This window comes from Limulus polyphemus, unplaced genomic scaffold (genome assembly GCF_000517525.1).
Source record: "Limulus polyphemus unplaced genomic scaffold, Limulus_polyphemus-2.1.2 Scaffold1308, whole genome shotgun sequence".
Taxonomy (NCBI): domain Eukaryota; kingdom Metazoa; phylum Arthropoda; class Merostomata; order Xiphosura; family Limulidae; genus Limulus; species Limulus polyphemus.
Window position 1 is genome coordinate 10911 of NW_013666918.1, and position 19904 is coordinate 30814.

The 19904-nt window shown below is 34.7% G+C and overlaps 1 protein-coding gene across 1 annotated transcript in view; it reads left to right on the forward strand.

The window, feature by feature from the left end:
• Positions 1-19904, forward strand: part of LOC106463033 (serine/threonine-protein kinase unc-51-like) — a 149148-nt gene that overhangs the window by 2185 nt on the left and 127059 nt on the right. The window contains exon 2 of the mRNA XM_013923003.2: positions 18844-18936. Coding sequence (XP_013778457.2) covers positions 18844-18936 — 93 coding nt within the window. The remainder of the gene's footprint in view (positions 1-18843; positions 18937-19904) is intronic.

Sequence of the window (19904 nt, forward strand, 5' to 3'; positions counted from 1 at the left end):
GTATGACAGGAGATGATAGAAGATCAAGAAAGTTGGTGAAACAGGAAATTGGGATATCAAAAAGGACGTATGAGAAAAGTTTGATTGAAAATGTAAAAATTAACAGTAAGGATTTATTTAAATACATTAAGGGTAAACAAAATGTTAGGATGGGGGTAGGACCCTTGAGGGATGATAAAGGAAGGCTAGTATCTGATTATTATGAGATGGCCAGGTTATTAAATTTTGCTTTTTCTTCAGTTTTTACTAACGAAGATTTAAGCAGTAATCCACGTCTTGAATAGTTGACAAATTGAAACGAGATCAAACAATATGACTGCATTAATTCTGAGCTGATTAAGAAAAAATTGGAAAGTTTAAAAAATGATAAGGCTCCTGGGCCAGATAATATTTCCCCAAGGGTTTTGGAGGAGGTTAAAGATTGGATATGTGAGCCACTTACTACTATTTTTTGTCAGTGCTTGAATAGTGGGCAAGTACCAGAGGATTGGAAGTTAGCTAATGTAACTTCTCTTTTCAAGGGAGGTGATAAAAATTGTCCCAGTAATTATAGACCCATTAGTCTTGCATCAGTTGTGAGAAATGTTTTGGAAAGTCTGTTAAAAGATGCTTTGCAAAGTCATTTAACAAAGTTTATAATTTTATTGGATAGTCAACATGGTTTCACTGAGGAAAAATCTTGCCTTATAAATCTTTTGACATTCTTTGCAAAGGTTGTTACTTTTGTAGATGAGGGTATGGGTGTAGATTTAGTGTTTTGGATTTTCACAAAGCATTTGACAGGGTGCCGTATAAAAGGCTTGTAGAAACATTATCTCTGTAGATGTGGGAGATAAGTTAGAAAATTGAATAGAAGAGTGGCTGGATGGAAGAAAGCAGAGGGTTATTACAAATGGAGTTCAACTAAACTGGATTAATGTCACAAGTGGGGCACCTCAGGGCTCAGTCTTAGGACCTTTGATCTTTTTTATTTACATCAATGACATAGATGAAGGAATAGTCAATAGATTACTTAAATTTACAGATGATATTAAGGTCTTGGTGTTTGCTAGCTGGGAAGAGGATGCTGCTGATGATTTACAAAAGGATATAGATCATTTAGTGAGTTGGGCAAATAAAAGGCAGATGAGTTTTAATTATAATAAGTGCAATATAATGCGTGTAGGTTATAATTTGAATTATATGTATAATTTGGATGGGAATAACCTTAACAGTGTTATGAAGAAAAGGAATCTTGGTGTAATAGTCGATCAGTCCCTAAAGCCATCCAAGCTGTTGCTAGTGGTAGGGTAAAAAGGATTTTAGGTTGTATCTACAGAAATATTGAATACAAGTCTAAAGAGGTTATAATTTCATTGTATAGATCGCTGGTTAGGCCACATTTGGAATACTATGTTTAGTGATGAGCTCCTTACCTTAGCAAAGACATTGAATTGTTGGAAAGGTTTCAGAGAAGGGTTACTAGAATGGTGCCTGGGATGGAGGGGTTGTCATAGGAGGAGAGGCTGAAATCTCTCAAATTGTTTTCTCTTGAAAAGGAAGAGTTATGGAGGATCTGATTGAGGTGTTTAAGATTGTAAAGGGAAATGATAGTGTTGATGTATCATCTTTTTTTTTTCATATTTAACAGTGAGAATAGTAGGACTAATGGACACACATACATTTTGGGAAGGTAGGAGTCATCTTCAGCTAAGACAGTTTCATTTTTCTAACAGAGTGGTTGGCCTTTGGATGTTGTAGAGGCTGTAAATTTAAGTGAGTTTAAGAAAATGTGTGATAAGTATATGAATGATAAGGGCTGGTTTTAAGATTTTTTATTTATTTATTTTATTTTTAAAAATTATTTTAATTTAGTGTAGATGATGGAACAGCCGAGATGGACCAACAGGTCCCATTTTCTCCCAAAACATTATATTATATAATCATCTAAATTTGCATAACAGAAAATAAGATATCTTAACCCTCTTGTTTCAAGAATTATCCTAGTAACCCTATTCTGAGCTCTTTATAACAAGTCAGTATCCTTTCTTAAGTGTGGAGACCAAAATTGTGCACAGTATTCCAAGTGGTGCCTGTCTAGTGATTTGTAAATTAGCTCTTCTTTCAACAGATTACTGCTTCAGTGGCTTTATTTGTTTATCAATCACTATCCCAATATCCTTTTCTTCAGTCATGCTGTTGAGTGAGATACCATCTATATTAAATGTGTTTTCAAAATTATGATAATTTAAATGCATTGTTTTGAATTTTTATAGTAAAAGATCATTTGCCAAGTATTTTTCCAACTAAACAATTGATTGAGGTTATATTGTACTGCATTAAAATTCTCAATACAGCTAGAAATATCAAAGATTGTAATATCATCTGAAACTTTACTACTTTATGGATTATGACCATATCAATATCATTAATGTAAAATAAGAAAAATCAAAGGCCCAAGCACCAGTTCCAGAGGCATTACAACATTAACCAGGATCCACATTGACTAGACTTTATTAATACTTTTTTGCTTTCACTTAGCCATTTTACAGTGAAGTTTACTAGTTTTTCACTAACCCCCACTGATGCGATTTTCTTAGCTATTCTCTTGTGTGTAACCTTATCAAAACCTTTTTAAAAATCTATAAGTACATCAAGTACAATATTCTTAAAACTGATTAACAGATTAGCAAGAAAACTTTGCCCTTTGATAAAAGCATGTTGATTTTCTTTTATGGTATTTTCACTAGATTAAATATTGCAGTCTAAGAAGATATATAATCCATTAATATGTATAATAAACTACAAAGGAGATGAATTAGATCCACTGAGAGATCCTACTGTTATTACTAATTGCATTCTCCTAGTCAGAAAATCATTTATCATCATTTTTTGCTTTCCACCAAGCTGTTTTTCTGTGCCTTGCTCATATCCAAGCAATCTTTGATAACATAATTCTAACATGACGGTTTTTCTTCATGTTTGTAAAAGCTGAAATATGTCCAAGCCCATGATCTTGTAAATGAGCCCAGATTGTTATAAATTTTGTGGGTTTGCCATGACCTTCATCTGTTGTGGCAACAGTCTCCTTCATTTTGAAACAAATATACATGCCTTCATCATGCAACTATCTACACAGATCAACCAATCACAGACTTAGCTTTGGTACTACATCAGGGATTATCTGCAGCCAATATCATCTGATATTGACCCATATATCAGCCAATTACAAGAGGGTTCGCTTGAAATTATTTGGAGTTTTCAGCAGTTACTGGGAGTACTGGTGTTTTTTGGACTGCGGACTTCTTCACAATCGATGAAATTAATATTACCAATAAATATTTGTTTGTTAGTAAACTATCATTTAAAATTGATCATGTAAATGACTATCAAGTGCTTAGTTGACCTGCAACAACCGACCAAGTGTGATATAATCAATGATTACGCACACCACTACTTTTCACAACAAATCCCTTTACTTTGCTAGCAACAGAAGTCAAACTATTTGGCTTGTAGCGTCTCAGATTCACTCTAGACACTTTTATTTTGATCATCATGAATTTTCTGTGTCTAAATTTCTGTAAAAAAAGCAATAAAAATTCTTATTAGTTCTGCTGAATTTCAAAATTTTATGACATATATCATGATTAAGGATCAAAAGCTACATTATAAAGAAGTTTTTCAAGCTGTTCTAAAAAAGTTTAATTTTTCTACATAAATACAACAGTTTAAGAAGTTCTTTACCTTCATTATTAAAAATGCTTTTAGAAAAGTTAAGTGCTTTAGTCTTGTTCCTTTTTTTGCATAATAAAATTCCATTCAAAGTATTTTGCGAGGACTAATATTGGCTTTGAATACTCTTTTAGCAGGTAACTATAATGTAAACATACAAAACATACAATTTGATATTTTCAGCCAAAAACTTTCATAATCTGTATTTGCCTTAAAATTAGCTTTCTTAGTACTTTTTGTTTATTTCTGTGTGCTAGTGGATTTCAAGCTTTAGATTTAGGAACAAGAGCAATCAGAGAGATTGCATACTCTCGCCACACTGCTCATTTTCAGAGTGCATGCATTTACATTGAATAACATCAAATTTCACCTTCAAACACTCAGAATATCATTCCCAGATCCAGAATGATCAATGATCCAGATCATGTTTTGTAGTGTGATGAGTTTCAACTGTAATTTGCCCATGAAATTTGTAACAAATTTGATCACAATTTACAGAGTTATTAACCCCAAACTGCAAAAATGCCCTATCTCCCTAATGTAAAAAGATGTTTCAAAAATCCAGAATCTGGAAATGGACCAAATTTGGGGAGAACTGTCCCATACTGACTTCCCATATTATGTAAAATGTTCGTATACATTGGTCTATTAGTTTTCGAGATAAGCTCACAGAGAGACACGCATGAACCCAATTGCAATACCCCCCACTTCGAGGCATTTACAGAAAAGCTTTAAGTTGAAATGCAGACGTTTGGTACATATAAGAATACTGTACATTACTTTTCAGCTAGCTTGATACAGCAAATAGAAATCTTCCAAGTTTCATTAATATTCTGTTCTGTCAGATAAGTTGCACAATTTTTATCTTTCAGGTGTCATAGGTCTTTAAAAGTCATGGACACAAGTGTAATTGTACAGTTGGTTTGAATAAAAACATTTTAACCAGCAAGTTCTCTTGCACAACAAAAGTTTTAATTATGTCCTGTTCAATGCTATTTGTAAATTCTAGGTATAATGTAATATAACATCTTTAGTAGGAATTATTACTTGGCAAATGAAAAAATAATCTACCACAACTTTGTCTCATTCTGTGATGACTGACCCATTTAATTTTCCTAAATTTTGTCTCCTGTCATATGACCACAGAACAGCCATACCATATGATATCTCCTGCTACTGATCCACAATAATATTCTAAATCTTTGAATCTTTGGTTTCTAATAGCTGGTTGTGTATGTCAGCAGTCACACTTTAAGAACTGTTTCAGCTGATGGACTAAACTTGGTTGAGGGGTGAAACAAATTTCTCTGGTGCTGACATCTTCTGCCAAACTTTGAAGTGATAGTTTGGTAGAGGAGCGTAGAGGGAATCATATGAGCATGTCATGCTCCTACTGGTGAGGTGACAACGCATGATGATTTGCATGAAAGACATGTTGGAATCTTCCCATTCCAATAAGGGGGGAGTGGAAAGCTTGTGACATACCTAAGGAAAATGTTTGCATATAGAGGGCAGCACTGAACAAGAAGAGATAAGTTCCTATTGGAAATACAGTTACAGTATAGGAAAATTATAACTTCTACCTAGTAGGTTTCCTAACTGTGTGATGAAGAAAACCATCTTGAACAATTTTCAAGAACATTTCACCTTCACTGTTTGTTATTAAAGTCTTCAGATCAGTATGTCTCAAATTTAAAATCTTGCATTATTAAAACCTCATTATCTGTTGCATTTGTGATCTCATTACAAAATTTCACATCATAGTTTCATCATTGTGATCAGACAATCTATAAATGATTCCAATTAAAAGCCTTTTACCCCTATATCCACTAATAGAGATTCACACTGATTTAACCTCCTTGTTATACTGTTTGCCTCTATCACATCCTGATATGCGCATCCAATCTTAAAGGTAAAATTGCACTATTGAATTAAGTTATAGAAAATTAACTTGTACCATGCAGCCATTCTTCTACACATTAGAAAAAACAAACAAACTTCAGAGACACTCGAAGTTCTCTAACCAAATAGTTCTCAACACTAGCAGCAACTCCAGAAAGATGGTGCACCCATTTTTCTCCATTTCATCTATGTAACTAATAGCAGGTATCATATTATTTATTACATAAAGTTTTGTTTACTTAATTTTATACATACAGATTTTGATTTTGGGTTGATTTCAGCAAGCTTCAAGTGAAGTTATTAGTGTTTTTGAATATCCATGGAACATAATACGACATTCAGTTGAGAATCAATTTTGTATTACTTTTTCCATCAGGTGTAGACATTTGTTGGTACATAATCATTACATTTATTATCATATCATTACACTACACACATATATGCTCTAATAATAACTAACAAGTTTCCTACTTGCATTTTGTACAATCACCTTGACTAAGCTTAAATTACAGTGCGTGATTAACTCAACAGTCATATGATATTGGTGTTTTTTGGCTTGTAACATAGTGTTATGATAATATTTGTAAAGGTGTAACATTGACATATGCTCAGCTGTGGTATATAAATAAGAGAGAAGTTAATGGGTTAGTAGTTTTTTGTTACCATCACTTGTGCAAGAATTACCATTTAGGTTTTGATCTACCAATGCTTGGTTGAATTTGCAAGAAGTGAATGTCGCTCTTTCTGTATTCATAAATTGTCTTGTTTAATTTGTATTTATGTGTATAAAAGTTCCCATGATTACTCGATTTGTTGTTATTGAGCTAGTTGAGGCTATGGTCAAAGACCTAGACATACATGGTATGGAACAAGGTTGTCACAGGAGGAAAGTCATAATAGTTTTGATCAAAATGGTGATAATTTGACTTTGTAACTTGAATACAAGTGTACAGTAATTTTATCGATTTTTAGCCTATCAATGTTTTTCAATCTTGGTTGTTATGGTGGGATGCAACTACCTATATTTCAGCTTTGACAAGTCATAGGTTAGTGATCTAAACATGCAATGGAAGCTTGTTTTTCTTGGTTTTAATTCAGTGAAGTTTTGAACAGAGATTGGAACAAAGTGAAAAAAGCTTAGCTTGGTGATATGTCACTAGAAGAAAAGATGTTTGTGAACAACTTCTGAAACAATTAGTCCTGATTTTTTGAAGCCTGTGAAAAATTTGCTTTATTATTTTGTATATATATACTTCATTTGAATTACAATGTTGCAATATGATAAGAAATAATTTTTTTTTATGGAATAAGAAGATGAAGGCTTTCTTAACTGAAATTGCTCTTGACCATACCAAGTTTCACTTTTCTGACAAGACTGCTGTGTTACACCTTGTTTAAATGAGGCCTTATTGGTATAGAAAATCACAAATAAAATAAATAAATTTAAAATGCATCTAATACTTGGAACATGTATTAAATGGAACTTTCCAATTAACAGTTTAAAAGGAGATTTGGTTTATATATACTCTTGGTATGGTAAAGGTTGTTTTTTATTGTATGTCAATGATTATAAATACTGTAACTGCATGCTATGTTTTGAAATCAATACAATGATAAAACTTAGTTTTATAAAATAAAAACTTCAGAGGAAAGTTTTACAAGAATATAGGAAGATAAACAATGGTAGAGTCAACAACAAATGTAAGCATTTGTAATTGTTTCTTAAACATATTACACTGAAATATTTTCAAATCTGTGAATTAATACAAATATCATATTATGAAAATAAGATACTTTATTTGCAGAAGATAAATAATTGTTGAGTGTTCTTCTGAAGTTTCAAACATTTCATCCAGTAGTTTTTTTTGCAATGCAATAAACCATACAACAGGTGTGTTAACTTGACACATCTGAGTGTGGTAGAGTTAATATCCTTTACTTCAACAGGTTGTAGTTTGTCACATTTTTTGTAATGCTCTATCTACATTAAAAACCTATAACCTTCTATTTGAAATAAATTTCTATCATCAAAATTGTCATATCTAACCAAGTGTCCTCAATTCTCATAATATCAGAATTTTTGATTTTTACAGTAGCTTTGAACTCATCAATTTTGTTTCTGATACCTCTACATTTGAATAATAACAAGCAAACCTTTTCTTGAGCCTGGTCCTATACTTTGTTTCTGCTCTGCTATCTGTCACATTCCTTGTGTTTTTTGCATGTATTTGATCCTAGCTCTCACCTTTGTCAAGCCCTAATTAAAAGTTGCTCATAAAGCATAATAGTTTAGAGTTTGAACACTAACAAAGTGTTAAACATTATTAATATTTTTTAATCATTTCAAACTTTGTCAAATATGTGCGATTGAAATATCAATAAAGAGAGTATCAGCAAATAACGGGTACAAGGAGAATTTTTTTGATGTTTACTTCCTTTTTCATCTGACAGCATTGTCACTAATTTACTGGATATTCCCTGCCCAATGTACAATGTGCTTTTGCTCACATGACTGATAGTGTCTTCTTCAGGACTGTGAAATAAGCAAAGCTCTGTCTGGGAATATTTTGATGAAAAGGGACACCAAAATGTAAAATATAAGCTGTGCTCTGCAGAGCTGAATTAAAGTGGTAGTACAGGAAGTGTTAAATCATGGAAAATAAAACATGCTGTTCATACAATGCCTGCTTCTATTACTGGTGCTGCTGAATCTAGCATGGATGATGTTGAGCTCATACAAACAACTATGTAAGCTTATTGTAGTAGTACTAGGAAATGTGATAAAACTTTGGCTGAAAACATAACATGGTTTATTATTGAAATGATTGCAACTAACATGCAAACAATTCCAATATGGTCTTACTTCCTTTCACACAAAGCTACCTGGATTTTCTTCTGCCCTCTTTGTTGCTAAAAAAATTTTCGTGATCTTCACACCAGTCTACGTACCCCATCAACTTTGTGCCATTTTTGAATATGTACATATCATGTGACTACTCTCCACCAATAGTATGGTACCTCCTATACTGGCACAACTAGCTCCCTCTGCTATTCCAGCTCAATCCTTTGACGCAACATTGTTTAGATATGTGATTTTTATCATGTGGCTACTGTTTATGAACGTGCTTCTTTGTCATTTCAATTTTTTTTAACAGTTTTATTTTACTGTGCTTGCATTCACTTGTTTCAACAGTTTTTTTTTTTGCATTTATTTCTTATTACTGAATTATAAGAAATCTTGGTATGAATTTGCGAACAATGTAGCAACTATGGAAATTCCTGTTACAATCAAAAATGCTACTGGTACAATTTCCCAGGAATTTGATTCAAATTTATCTGCAGAGGAGGTACAAGCCTTAATTTTCAGGGAGCTACATTCATATGTTTGGCTGATGATTTCTTCTTCATTTCAACATGGCCTCACAGTGGTATGTCTGCAGACTTATACTGCTAGAAACTGGGTTTTGATACCTGTGGTGGGCGGAGCACAGATAGCCCTTTGTGTAGCTTTGTGCTTAATAACAAACAACTTTTTAACGTGACAATGTTTCTGAGGAAGAATATAATCAATGAGAAGACAATTTGGACACTCTTTTTCTGGCACCTTCTGTCACACACTACACCTCTCCAGGAGCTTTCACCTTCAACCAGTGTTCACTTATGTCGCAGAGTGAGGGGGTACCAATTTCAGACGTCTGTACTTTTAAATCATGGATCTCCTTTCTGGGCCAATAGTCATCACTTTGTGGTTTTAGCTTGCCATTTTCCTGGCTCCCTGAAGTTAGTGGTGGACTGATTATCTCCTCCCAACAAGATTCTCCTCACAGAGTGGTTTCTTGATCCACAGGTCTTTAGGTTGGTGTGTTCTCAGCTGGGAACACCGTATATATGCCTTTGCCACCCACTGGAACACCAACCTTCCTTCCCTTTGGTCTCCCATTCCTCACTCGCTAACTCTGGGGGTGGTTGCGTTCTGTCAAGATTGGAGGGATCTTCACATCTATGCCTATCCTTCTAATCGACTTTTCTCCAGAGTTCTTTCTTTATTCAAAACTATTCTGGGTCTCATCCTACTGGTAGCTCTGTCTTGGCCTGCACAACCATTGTTCTCACTGCTCCGACCTATACTTGTACAACCTCCCCTACCCTTACCTCTGTCTTGGTCCCTATACTGTCGACCTTGCTTGTACATTGTTCATCTAGATGTCTCCACACTCTGTCTTCATGCATGGCTTTTGTCAAGACCATTGTTTCAGCCCAGGGACTGAAACACGTGTGGCACCTTTCCTGATCAATTAGACTTTTGTATATGCCCATTTACCACAGTCTGTGGTATAACTTCTGCCTTTGGTCTCTTCAATGTGGTTTCCATCCTTCCTACCCTTCTGTTCTTCATTTTTCCATATTCTTCACTTGGTTGCTTTACAAAGGCATGTCCACTTGTGCTGCGCTTAGCTATCGGGTGGCCTTGTTGAATATCTATTTTTCCAGGTTTCACCTGGTTTTGTCTTCACATGCCATTTCCCTCCTTTTTCTGCTTCTTTCAAGTCATGCATCCTATACATTCTTTGATTTGCCTGATTGGGATCTCAGTGTGGTCCTTTATGCCTTCCCATCCTCCCTTTGAACTTTTGTCTTCATGTTCCAACTACCATCTCTCCCTCAAGGCCTATTTCCTTTTCCTTGCTTGTGGACATTGTTGATGAGATATTTCTGTCTTTAATGTTACCTGCTTCCTCTACCATTTCTCTTACATCATACTGTATCCTGACTGGCCCTTCCTCCCTCATACCTGTGCTGCCCATGAAGGCTGTTTGGCTTTCACATCCATATCCTTAACTTCCATCTCCCATTGGTACTCCCATTCTGATCCTGATCAGTTTCTTAGTCCGGTTCACTCCTCACGGTGTTATGTGGCACATTCCCTGGAAAACCCTTCCATTTCCTGTGATCTAACCCCTGTCATGTTGACTAGTTGGGTTCATAAAGTTGTTAGGCTGGTGTATTTGGATTTATCTATGGAAGGTCTTTTCATCATATTTGTGATATCACCATATCTTTCAGTTCTTGCCTTCTCCGTCCTTTGAAGGAGATCGTCAAGGATATAATGCTTGGTTCGCTTTGTTATATTTCTTTCTCCTATGGTTATTTTGGGAGTTTGTTTAGTTTCACCTGAAAGCTCATTCCCTCTTCATAATTCCGGTTGCTTGGCATATGACACACTGTTTACTTACAGTTGGGGTTGATGGGTATATATAACACAGTTCACACACAGTAGCCACTATGCTGATGTTACAATATTTTTTTTCATCCTCAACTTCCTAATGCCAAGGATGAGTTATGGAACCTTGTCTGTCCAGTTGAGGTTGTGTAGGTACATAGCTAATTCTATTTATATTTTATTACAGATTGTACCTCTCAGAACAAATTACACTTGGGTACATCCTTTTTTTCCCATCCATATCAGATTAATTTCCTACTTTCAGGGCAAAGAGCATACATGTACCAGAAGTAGTGTGGTACCCCAAAAGTGTGCTTCGTTTTCGTCTCAGTACACACCTATTCATTCTGGGCAGTCACTTTCCTCTTAGTTTCACTTTTGTACCCCTACACTGGCCCTCCCACCTTTGCAGTGTGGGATTCTAGCTTTGTGTGGGAGGAAGTAAGACCATATCATAAGTTAACATTTATCTTACACTGAAAATATATTTCTGATAGGTACATGCCTCTTTTCACACACTTCCCACTTTTCCTCCCCACAGCCAGTGTTCTTCTTTTGGAGCCGGCCTGTTCTCGAAAGTGAGTATTGAGTGGGAATAGCAGAGGGATTTAGCTGTGCTAATATAGGTGATGCAATACTATTGGTGGAGATTAGTCATATGATATGTATTTGTTCAGAAATGGCACAAAATTAATGTTGTATGTAGACTAGTGTGCTGATCACAAATATATTTTTTTTGCAATTCTGAGAGAGCAGAAGATCAAGATAGCTTTGTTTGAAAAAAAGGTAAGCATCTATTGGAAATACATTTTCAGTGTAAGAAACATGTAAACTTTCAGTTGTGGAGGATTCAACAAGTAAGTCTTATATTAATTATAGGTTATTTACTTGTCAAAATACATTATTATTAGGCCTATCATTTTTAACACTACATTTTTTATCTAGTCTCTTAAGGATTTTCAAGAATTAGAAGAGTGTATAATAATCATATTTCAACAATGTGTTTGCCATATCTTCTGTTGACGGTGTGTTTTGCTCAATCCAGAGCTCATCAGGCCATTTTGTGAATAGAAATTATATTTTTTTAGACCCAAATACAATTTAATTAGGAAGCCTGATAAATTACAGTGGAATTTTGGAGTATTGTTATATTAATTTATATTTTTTGTATTCAAAAATGTTTATATAAAGTCTCAAAAGTCTACAAACAAGGACTTCGTAACATCGTAAGTAGTAGAGACCATTGTTTTCCAAATATGTTTTATTTACTGTTTTATGTTTGAAGAAATCTGACATTTAAGTAATTATTTGAAAACATTAGTTGTATATACATATGTAATTTATGGTAGCCAATATCTTACTGTATTTTACAAAGTAAGAACTTGTGTTATTTTTATACTCATTTACTTTGAGATAGAATAAAAAATTATACAAAACTAAAGACTTGGAAATTCAGAAAAAGTTTGTCATTTGTGAAAGCCTAAGAAATAAATTTAACACTGATCAACTGATCTTAACACATGAAAAGTAACATCTGTACATAAACACCCAGTTGAACTTGCAGTTTGCTGGTGAATAATTTGTTTCTCAAGTTACAGTCAAGAAGGCTAAGCCAAGATTACTAGCCTAACCAAAATGACCCATATTTATATTACTGGAAACTACACGTTTATTGGTTACTGTGTAAGCATGGTACTATAGGAAACAGGATGTCTGTAGGCATTTCCACTTATACCAATGCTAAATCCCAACCACCAGGTAAGATAAGTAGCAAGTTTATTGGATAGGATACAACTATATACTTTGTATAGAGCCATATCATAAATATTTTCTCTCACTTTTATAAAGTACTTTATACAATTCTTGTTGCACCCACTGTGGCAAATTATATCTCACTGTGTTCTCAGAGTAGCAATTTGAATAGTTTCTGTAGGATACTTCCACTTTTTGACTTATTGGATTGGCCCAGACTTTCTACAAAGTCATAAATATTTTATAATACTTTAGACAATTATTGTTGTAACTATTATAATTTCAACAAGGTTATATATCCTATCTCACTGTAGTTTCAAAGCAGGAAAAATTCTGGGAATTGCACCAAACGAACTTATTTGATATTGACGGTGTCCTACTACCAGTCAACATCTATCCGAGGTGGTATGAACTCTTCTATCACAGAGAGAAATTGAGCCTGTCACCCATCATTCCTCAGGTTTTTACTTCAGGTTGTTTATGGTACCCAAGAAAACTGGGGTCTGGCATCCTGTGATTTATCTGTTCCACCTTAACCGATTTTTGGATCTTACACTAATATCACCATGGAGTCCTTTCTCACATTAAGGTGGGCTCTTTTTTTCCAGAACTGTGGGTAGATGTCTCAAAGGCTTGTCTCCATATTTCTATTTCACATTAGTCAAGATGCTATCTTCAGTTTGTCCAACAAAGGGTTATGTATCAGTTTCGTACTTGCCCATTGGGCTTGCTTCAGCTCCATGTGTAATTTGTCGGGTGGTCAAAGCATTTGCCCAGCTTTTGTATGCTCAGGGGTTGCGCTTACACCACTACATGGACAACTGGCTTCTGTTAGCTCATTCTGAACTGGAGTCGTTCACAACACACTCATCTGCTTCTAACAGCAGCAGCTTGAGTAGGTTGGATTATCAAGTTGGAGAAGTTTTTCCTGTTACCTGCCCAATATCTTATCCACTTAGGTGTTTTTTTTATGGATCTTTCTCTTCCTGTTCACGAGGTTCTATCATATTTGGGGATGTGAACTTCTATGAGATGCACTTATTTTCTTAGGTCGTGCACATATGTGGTATCTTCAGTGGACTCTGCACAACCAATAGGATCTTGCTTGGGATCCATGGGATTTGTCCATTACCCTTCCATCTTTTCTCATTGACGATCTGTGTTCGTGATGGAAAAAGACTCATGTCGTTGGGTGTACAGCTTCCTCTATCTCATCTGGATTTACATCTCTTCACAGATGCTTCCCTCCATGGTTGGGGGTATGGGTTGATCAACAGGAGGCTTCTGGACAATGGTCTACAGCTGACAGGTATTACTATCTCAACATCTTGGACTTTTGGCAGTACAACATGATTTGGATCACTTTCTTCTTCTTGTAAGGAATTGACTTGTCATGATCCATTCTGAGAATTCTAAGGTAGTGGCTTATATCAGTCACCAAGAGGGCACCCATTCTCATTCCTTTTAAAGGTTAAACCTTGAATCTTGTTTTTGGGGTCCACATGCCTGGGATACATTTTTTTGCATGTTATATTTCAGGTGTTTTTCACCTTGTGGTGGGCCGCCTATCCAGACTGAATAAAATTTCTTCTATGGAGTGGTTTCTCAATCATCAGGTTTGCTAATGGCTATGCTCCAAGTGAGGGTACTCCTTAGCTGCATACATTTGCCACTTTCCTCAATACCAAATTACCTTTTTTTTGGTCTCCAGTTCCTCATTCCACATGCCCTGGCTATCTATGCACTCAGCCAGGATTGGACCAAATAGTACTTTTATGTTTATCCTTTCATCCAACTTCTTACCCAGGTGATTTCAATCTTTCATGCCACTCTGTGTCAGGTCCTTCTGAATGCTTCTTACTGGCCAACACAACCATGGTTTTCTTGTCTACTTTGGCTCCAAACTGCCTTTCCCTTGAATCTTCCTCTCACTCCATCCCTTTTAGGTCAACTTCATTCACTGGTAATTCATCACACCTTTCTACCCTCCATTTTCATGCCTGGCATTTATCAGTTCCTTGACAAGGAAATCTTGATGCTTCCTTTTTAGCATGTTCTAATCATCCTTCCTCATTGGTTGTCTAACAATGTAAATGGAACATCTTCTGCTGTTGGTCTTTGAGTTAGGATTTTTCCCCTTCTCCACCCACTTTTCCTCATATTATGAATTTCCTCACTTGGCAGTTTGATCATAGGATTATGGTCTTCATGGATATTGAACAGCCTTATTCCACACCTTCCATTTTTCCCTGTACCATTTAGTGTTAACCTTCCTTACTCACTCCCTTTTGTTGCATTCCTTCTGGGTTTGTAGACCTCCTTGTTGGGCAGTCCTTCCAGACTGGGATGTCAGTGTGGTTATTTACTGCCTTACTGTACCTCCGTTTGAACCTTTGTCCTCATCTTACCTACTCCTGTTAGCCTGTGGGCATTTTTGGTCTGTATATTTGCCATCAACGTTTCACGCACTCTGAACCATTATATCTATGTTCCCCTTTATAGGTATAGATCTTTCCTCCCCAAAACTTAGGTGAGTACTATTATTCTCGGTCTGATCCAGATAGACTTCTATGTCTTGTACATATTTTTCATTGTTATATTGCTTGCATGATTTCCTTCCACGGTTCCTGCCTTTTTATCCCTGGCAACATTCCTCTGTTTGTTACTTTTCTCCTCCCACCCTTACCAGTTGGGTTTAGCTTTTGATTCAGTTGGCTTATTCATCCTTGTCTCTTTCTTTCCAAACTGTCTTCCAGGTGCTGTCGCATCAAATCAGGCACCTTACCTTTTCCTTGGCATCTCATCTCTGTTGTCCACTGGAGGAAAGACTTCAGTTGGGCATGTTCCTCTCCCACTATCTTCATCGTGTAGCTGTTTATTCCTGGTTGGAGTGTACTGTCTTCCACCTGTTGCCATCCTTCAAACTTTGGTGAGGCTGTGACTGGTTATGTTATCATTTTATATAAATATTGATTTCTTTCAGTGACATATCCCTTTTTTTTCTTTAAGGATCCTGCTCTGTGGTGAGCATTGCCTGTCCAGTTATACTTAATATGTCTCAAATCTGCACTGTACGGCCATAATGAAATCATAAAATACAATATACTCATGGCCAGTAATGCACACTGTTGAGATGAGGTATTTCACAAGATTGCCAGTAGGTTTTCCCTTGTGATATACTTGATTTATTAATATGCCCATTCCAGACCGTACTAACAAAGCAGAAGGGGATAGCTGCCCATCCCTGCCGTCCCTTTGATTGAATAAATCTGGGGCGGTCTGCTTTTCAAAATAGGTTTTTTTCATGATCATCCGTTGCACTGTCTCCAGTGTTTGTACTCTTCTGGACTCTCCACCACGTTTTATCCCCTGTCATTCTTCTAGTGCAATTGCATATAAAACACAACCAAGACAGGTTACTTTGTAAAGACTAAAGGTCAGTTTTATATTATTGGATACAGTAACATGAGTGCACGTGTGTCACATCCTTGCAACATCTGTAACGTTAGCCAGGTACAGCTGAAAGGTCAATATAATAAAAATAATAAATATTTATAAATGTATAACGTTATGAGATTTAAGCTATTTAGTCTAAACATTTGTGTTTGTGTTATAATCTGTAGTCATTCTAGAATGAAAAAGGCATAATTCATATTTATTTCCTAATTATTTTATAGTGGTTACAGGATTGGTCAAATCAGTACAGAGATTCGTTAGTGAAAATAACAGATAAAATATAAAGTATTTTTCTTAAGAAATGTTTGATAACTATCTGGACATTAATAAAGATTTTGCATGTGAAATTTGAAAATTTTATGATGCATAAAAGTATTATTAATCTTAAAATGAAAATTAATTTGCATGTTGGATAGGCAACATGAGAAAAAAAAATGTATGAGAAAAACATTGCTTAACAAACCTTAAGACTTAATAAAAAAAAAATTTATATTTTGCATATGAAAGCCTTGTAATGTTTACTGATAATCTGCCCAATTTTGTGAACATACATTTAAAAGTTATAGCATGAAAACTATAACAAGCACAAAATGGTTACGAGGTCGGTCCCAGGGATTGAGCCCGGGTTGAAAGAGTTTAAGAAAGAACCTTATCAACCTAATCCATCCACCCACGGTATCTTCTTTCTCTCTAATCAAGAAGAAGGTACTTCTGGGATCTTCTGAGTCAGTGCATTCATATGAGTGATGTCAAAAATGTCATCCAGATTATTGACAAACTGTTTCAGTTTTCATTTTTGAATATTTCTTTAGGTTTGCCCATTTTTGAAAAAGCTTCTCCAATTTGATAATGGCATGATGTTCTGGATGAATTGGAGTTTGAGCCTTGTTCCAAAAAGCTGCAGCTTACTTGATCACAATCTTTGAGCTTTCATGAACTGTCTTCTTTAATGTTTTGTAATGGTAGAAAAACACACACATACACACACTCACAGCACTTGTCTATTTGAAAGTAATTTGCTTCCTGTTAGTTCAGTTTCTTCTGAAACAAGCAGCCAAAGCGTAGTCTTGCTTGTTTTTGTAGTATCCATTTGCAATGATACGTCGATACAGTGTCAGTCAAAATGTTAAAGAAGAATATGCTTAAGTGCTTATATATACACACAGAAATTCTAGAAACTACTTCCATATCATACAGTATATTCCAGAAGTAAAAAGTAACAGCATGGATTATTTATAAATAGAACGTTCTTGAATATTGTGAATAATGTGAAACACTCTAGAATATTCTAGAACATGCTACAATATTTCAGAGTGTGTTAGAACATTCCATAATAATCTAGAACCTTCCATAATTATTTAGAATATTCTGGAATATTCTAGAATATGCAGATATAATGCATGGTACAAGGTAAAATTTAAACTATCTTGAGCAAGCCATAAATGTTATTCAATATGGATAAAAGTTGGTGTGAATTACTTATATATATTGGAACAAAATATGGAGGGGGGGGGGGAGTGTTGTAAATCAAAACTTCAAAATAAGGGCCAGTCTAATTACATCTCACTCAGTATTCATTTAGAATAGTGGAACAATCATGGCATGACACAATCTATATACTTGTGTGTAGATTCGTGTTCCTTGTTTTGCTTTTTCACGATTTACCCAGTAAATAACAAGTAATTGTTATGAGATTAAAAATAATTAAGAAGAATGAAATACAAAAGAATATGACCAGAATATGAACTAATGCTACCATGTTATGCCACATATGTTAGACAGTAATGACATAGAGATATGTAATGCTACCATGTTATGCTACATACTTTAGACAGTAATGACATAGAGAAATGTAATGCAACGTTACTGTGTGACACATACCATTTTATCACACAGAAATGTAATGCACCTTGTTATATGTCATAGTGTTGATAGTCATAGCATACAGAAATGCAATACAACATTATTTATGTGATGTACAGTAGACGGTCATAACATGTAAAAATGTAATGCAACTTTGTTATGCATATACTGTAGGCAATCGTAACAGAAATGATATGGAAAGTTATGCCACATACATACAGTAGACATTCATTACATACAAAAATGTAATGCAATTCTGTTATGCAGTAGACAGTTGTGACATAGAGAAATGTAATGCAAGTTTGTTTCTTGTTTACTGAAGAAATTAATGGCATTTTATAATGTAAGTTAAATATTATTCCTGAGCTATTAGGTAATTATCTTTGCATACAAAATCAAAGGTATTGGATGTATGGAACTTGCTGCAGTCATGAAGCATCAAGATGAGCCTTGAGTAGAGCCCAGATATACGAGTTCTACTAGTTATGTCATCTAACATTTCATATACATGTAATTGTTTGTGTTTGTCTGTCTTGTCTATTTATCATATTTGTCTTGGTGAGTAGACATGCCTTTTACATTTCTTTCATCACCATGATGGATTACATTTAGTGTTAAATGAACTTAATACATGTATTACATTTATGTGTATACATAATAGTATTTTCTTTCATAAGAACTTAAGAGTAAATCTAGTTTAATAAAGCTTGGTTTTTCTAATACCTTAAAATTTTAAATAGCCAAACTGCTCTGATAAGACTGAAACTGATGCATTGTACATTTAGATATAAGCACTGCTTCTACTAAAATGTGAACACAAGTATTGTTTTTTTGTCTTGCAATTTTGGGCTTATAATATAGTAGATATGTGTGCATGATTTTAGTCTGTCCATATAGTTCTTGGAAAAGTTAATGATTTTTTAAACCTATTTTTACAGAAAAAGGACCTCACTGTGGCTATTAAGAGTATCACAAAAAAGAATATTGCAAAATCTCAGAACTTGCTTGCAAAAGAGATCAAAATTTTACAAGTAAGTATATGGTTGACTTTTTGTTTATCGAAACAGTTTGTTGAAACAACATTATAAGAGTAAATGACAAAAGGCTTATATTGTAATCTATCAAAATGATGAAAATTACAATTTGCTAATCTGACAGCAATGGTGAATTTGATCCTTCAAGTCTGTCCTTGCACACTGACCTAAAAAATCTATAAATTAAATCCACCCTCTATTTTTCAGAAAATTATTAATATTCCCTCTTAAATTCTCATAATTATTGCTGTGCTGATCTCCACTACTGTCAGTGGCAACTCATTTTATAAGCCATAGAAAAATAACACTGACTTAACTTCAGTATAACTTGATTTAATATTTTTCAGTTTAGCTTCAAGCTTGCAATTTACTTGTAACCCTTGTTATATGCGTGAGACTTATCAAAATTCCATTTTAGCTTTTCATCAGTTTTACAGCCATTGTTATCCTTCATGAAGCTTAGATTAGACTACACCTGTAGATTGAAAAACTGGCTTGAACAGTGATATTAATTCCTCAAACAATGATGTTTGACCAATAAATGGTTCTTTCCTAGCTCTATCAAAGATAATCACTTTGTTGCAATGAAACAATATTTCAAACATTGAGATCTCTTATAATACTTGCATCATTCTATAATAGCTGTAATAGGCAACACATTCACATATAGGTTTTAATACATGTAATTATTTATTACAACAAATTATTTATGATTTTCTTTTAATAAATGTAATTCAAAATAAGCAACAACAGATCTTCAAATGTTGCTGAGTTAGGGGGGGATCTGACTGAGGTGTTTAAGATTGTAAAGGGAATTGATAGTGTTGATGCATCATCTTTTTTTATATTTAACAATGTGAATAGTAGGACTAGGGGCCACAAATATAAAGTTTGGCAAGGTAGGAGTCATGTTCAGCTAAGACAGTTTCATTTTTCTAACAGGGTGGTTGACCTTCGGAATGGGT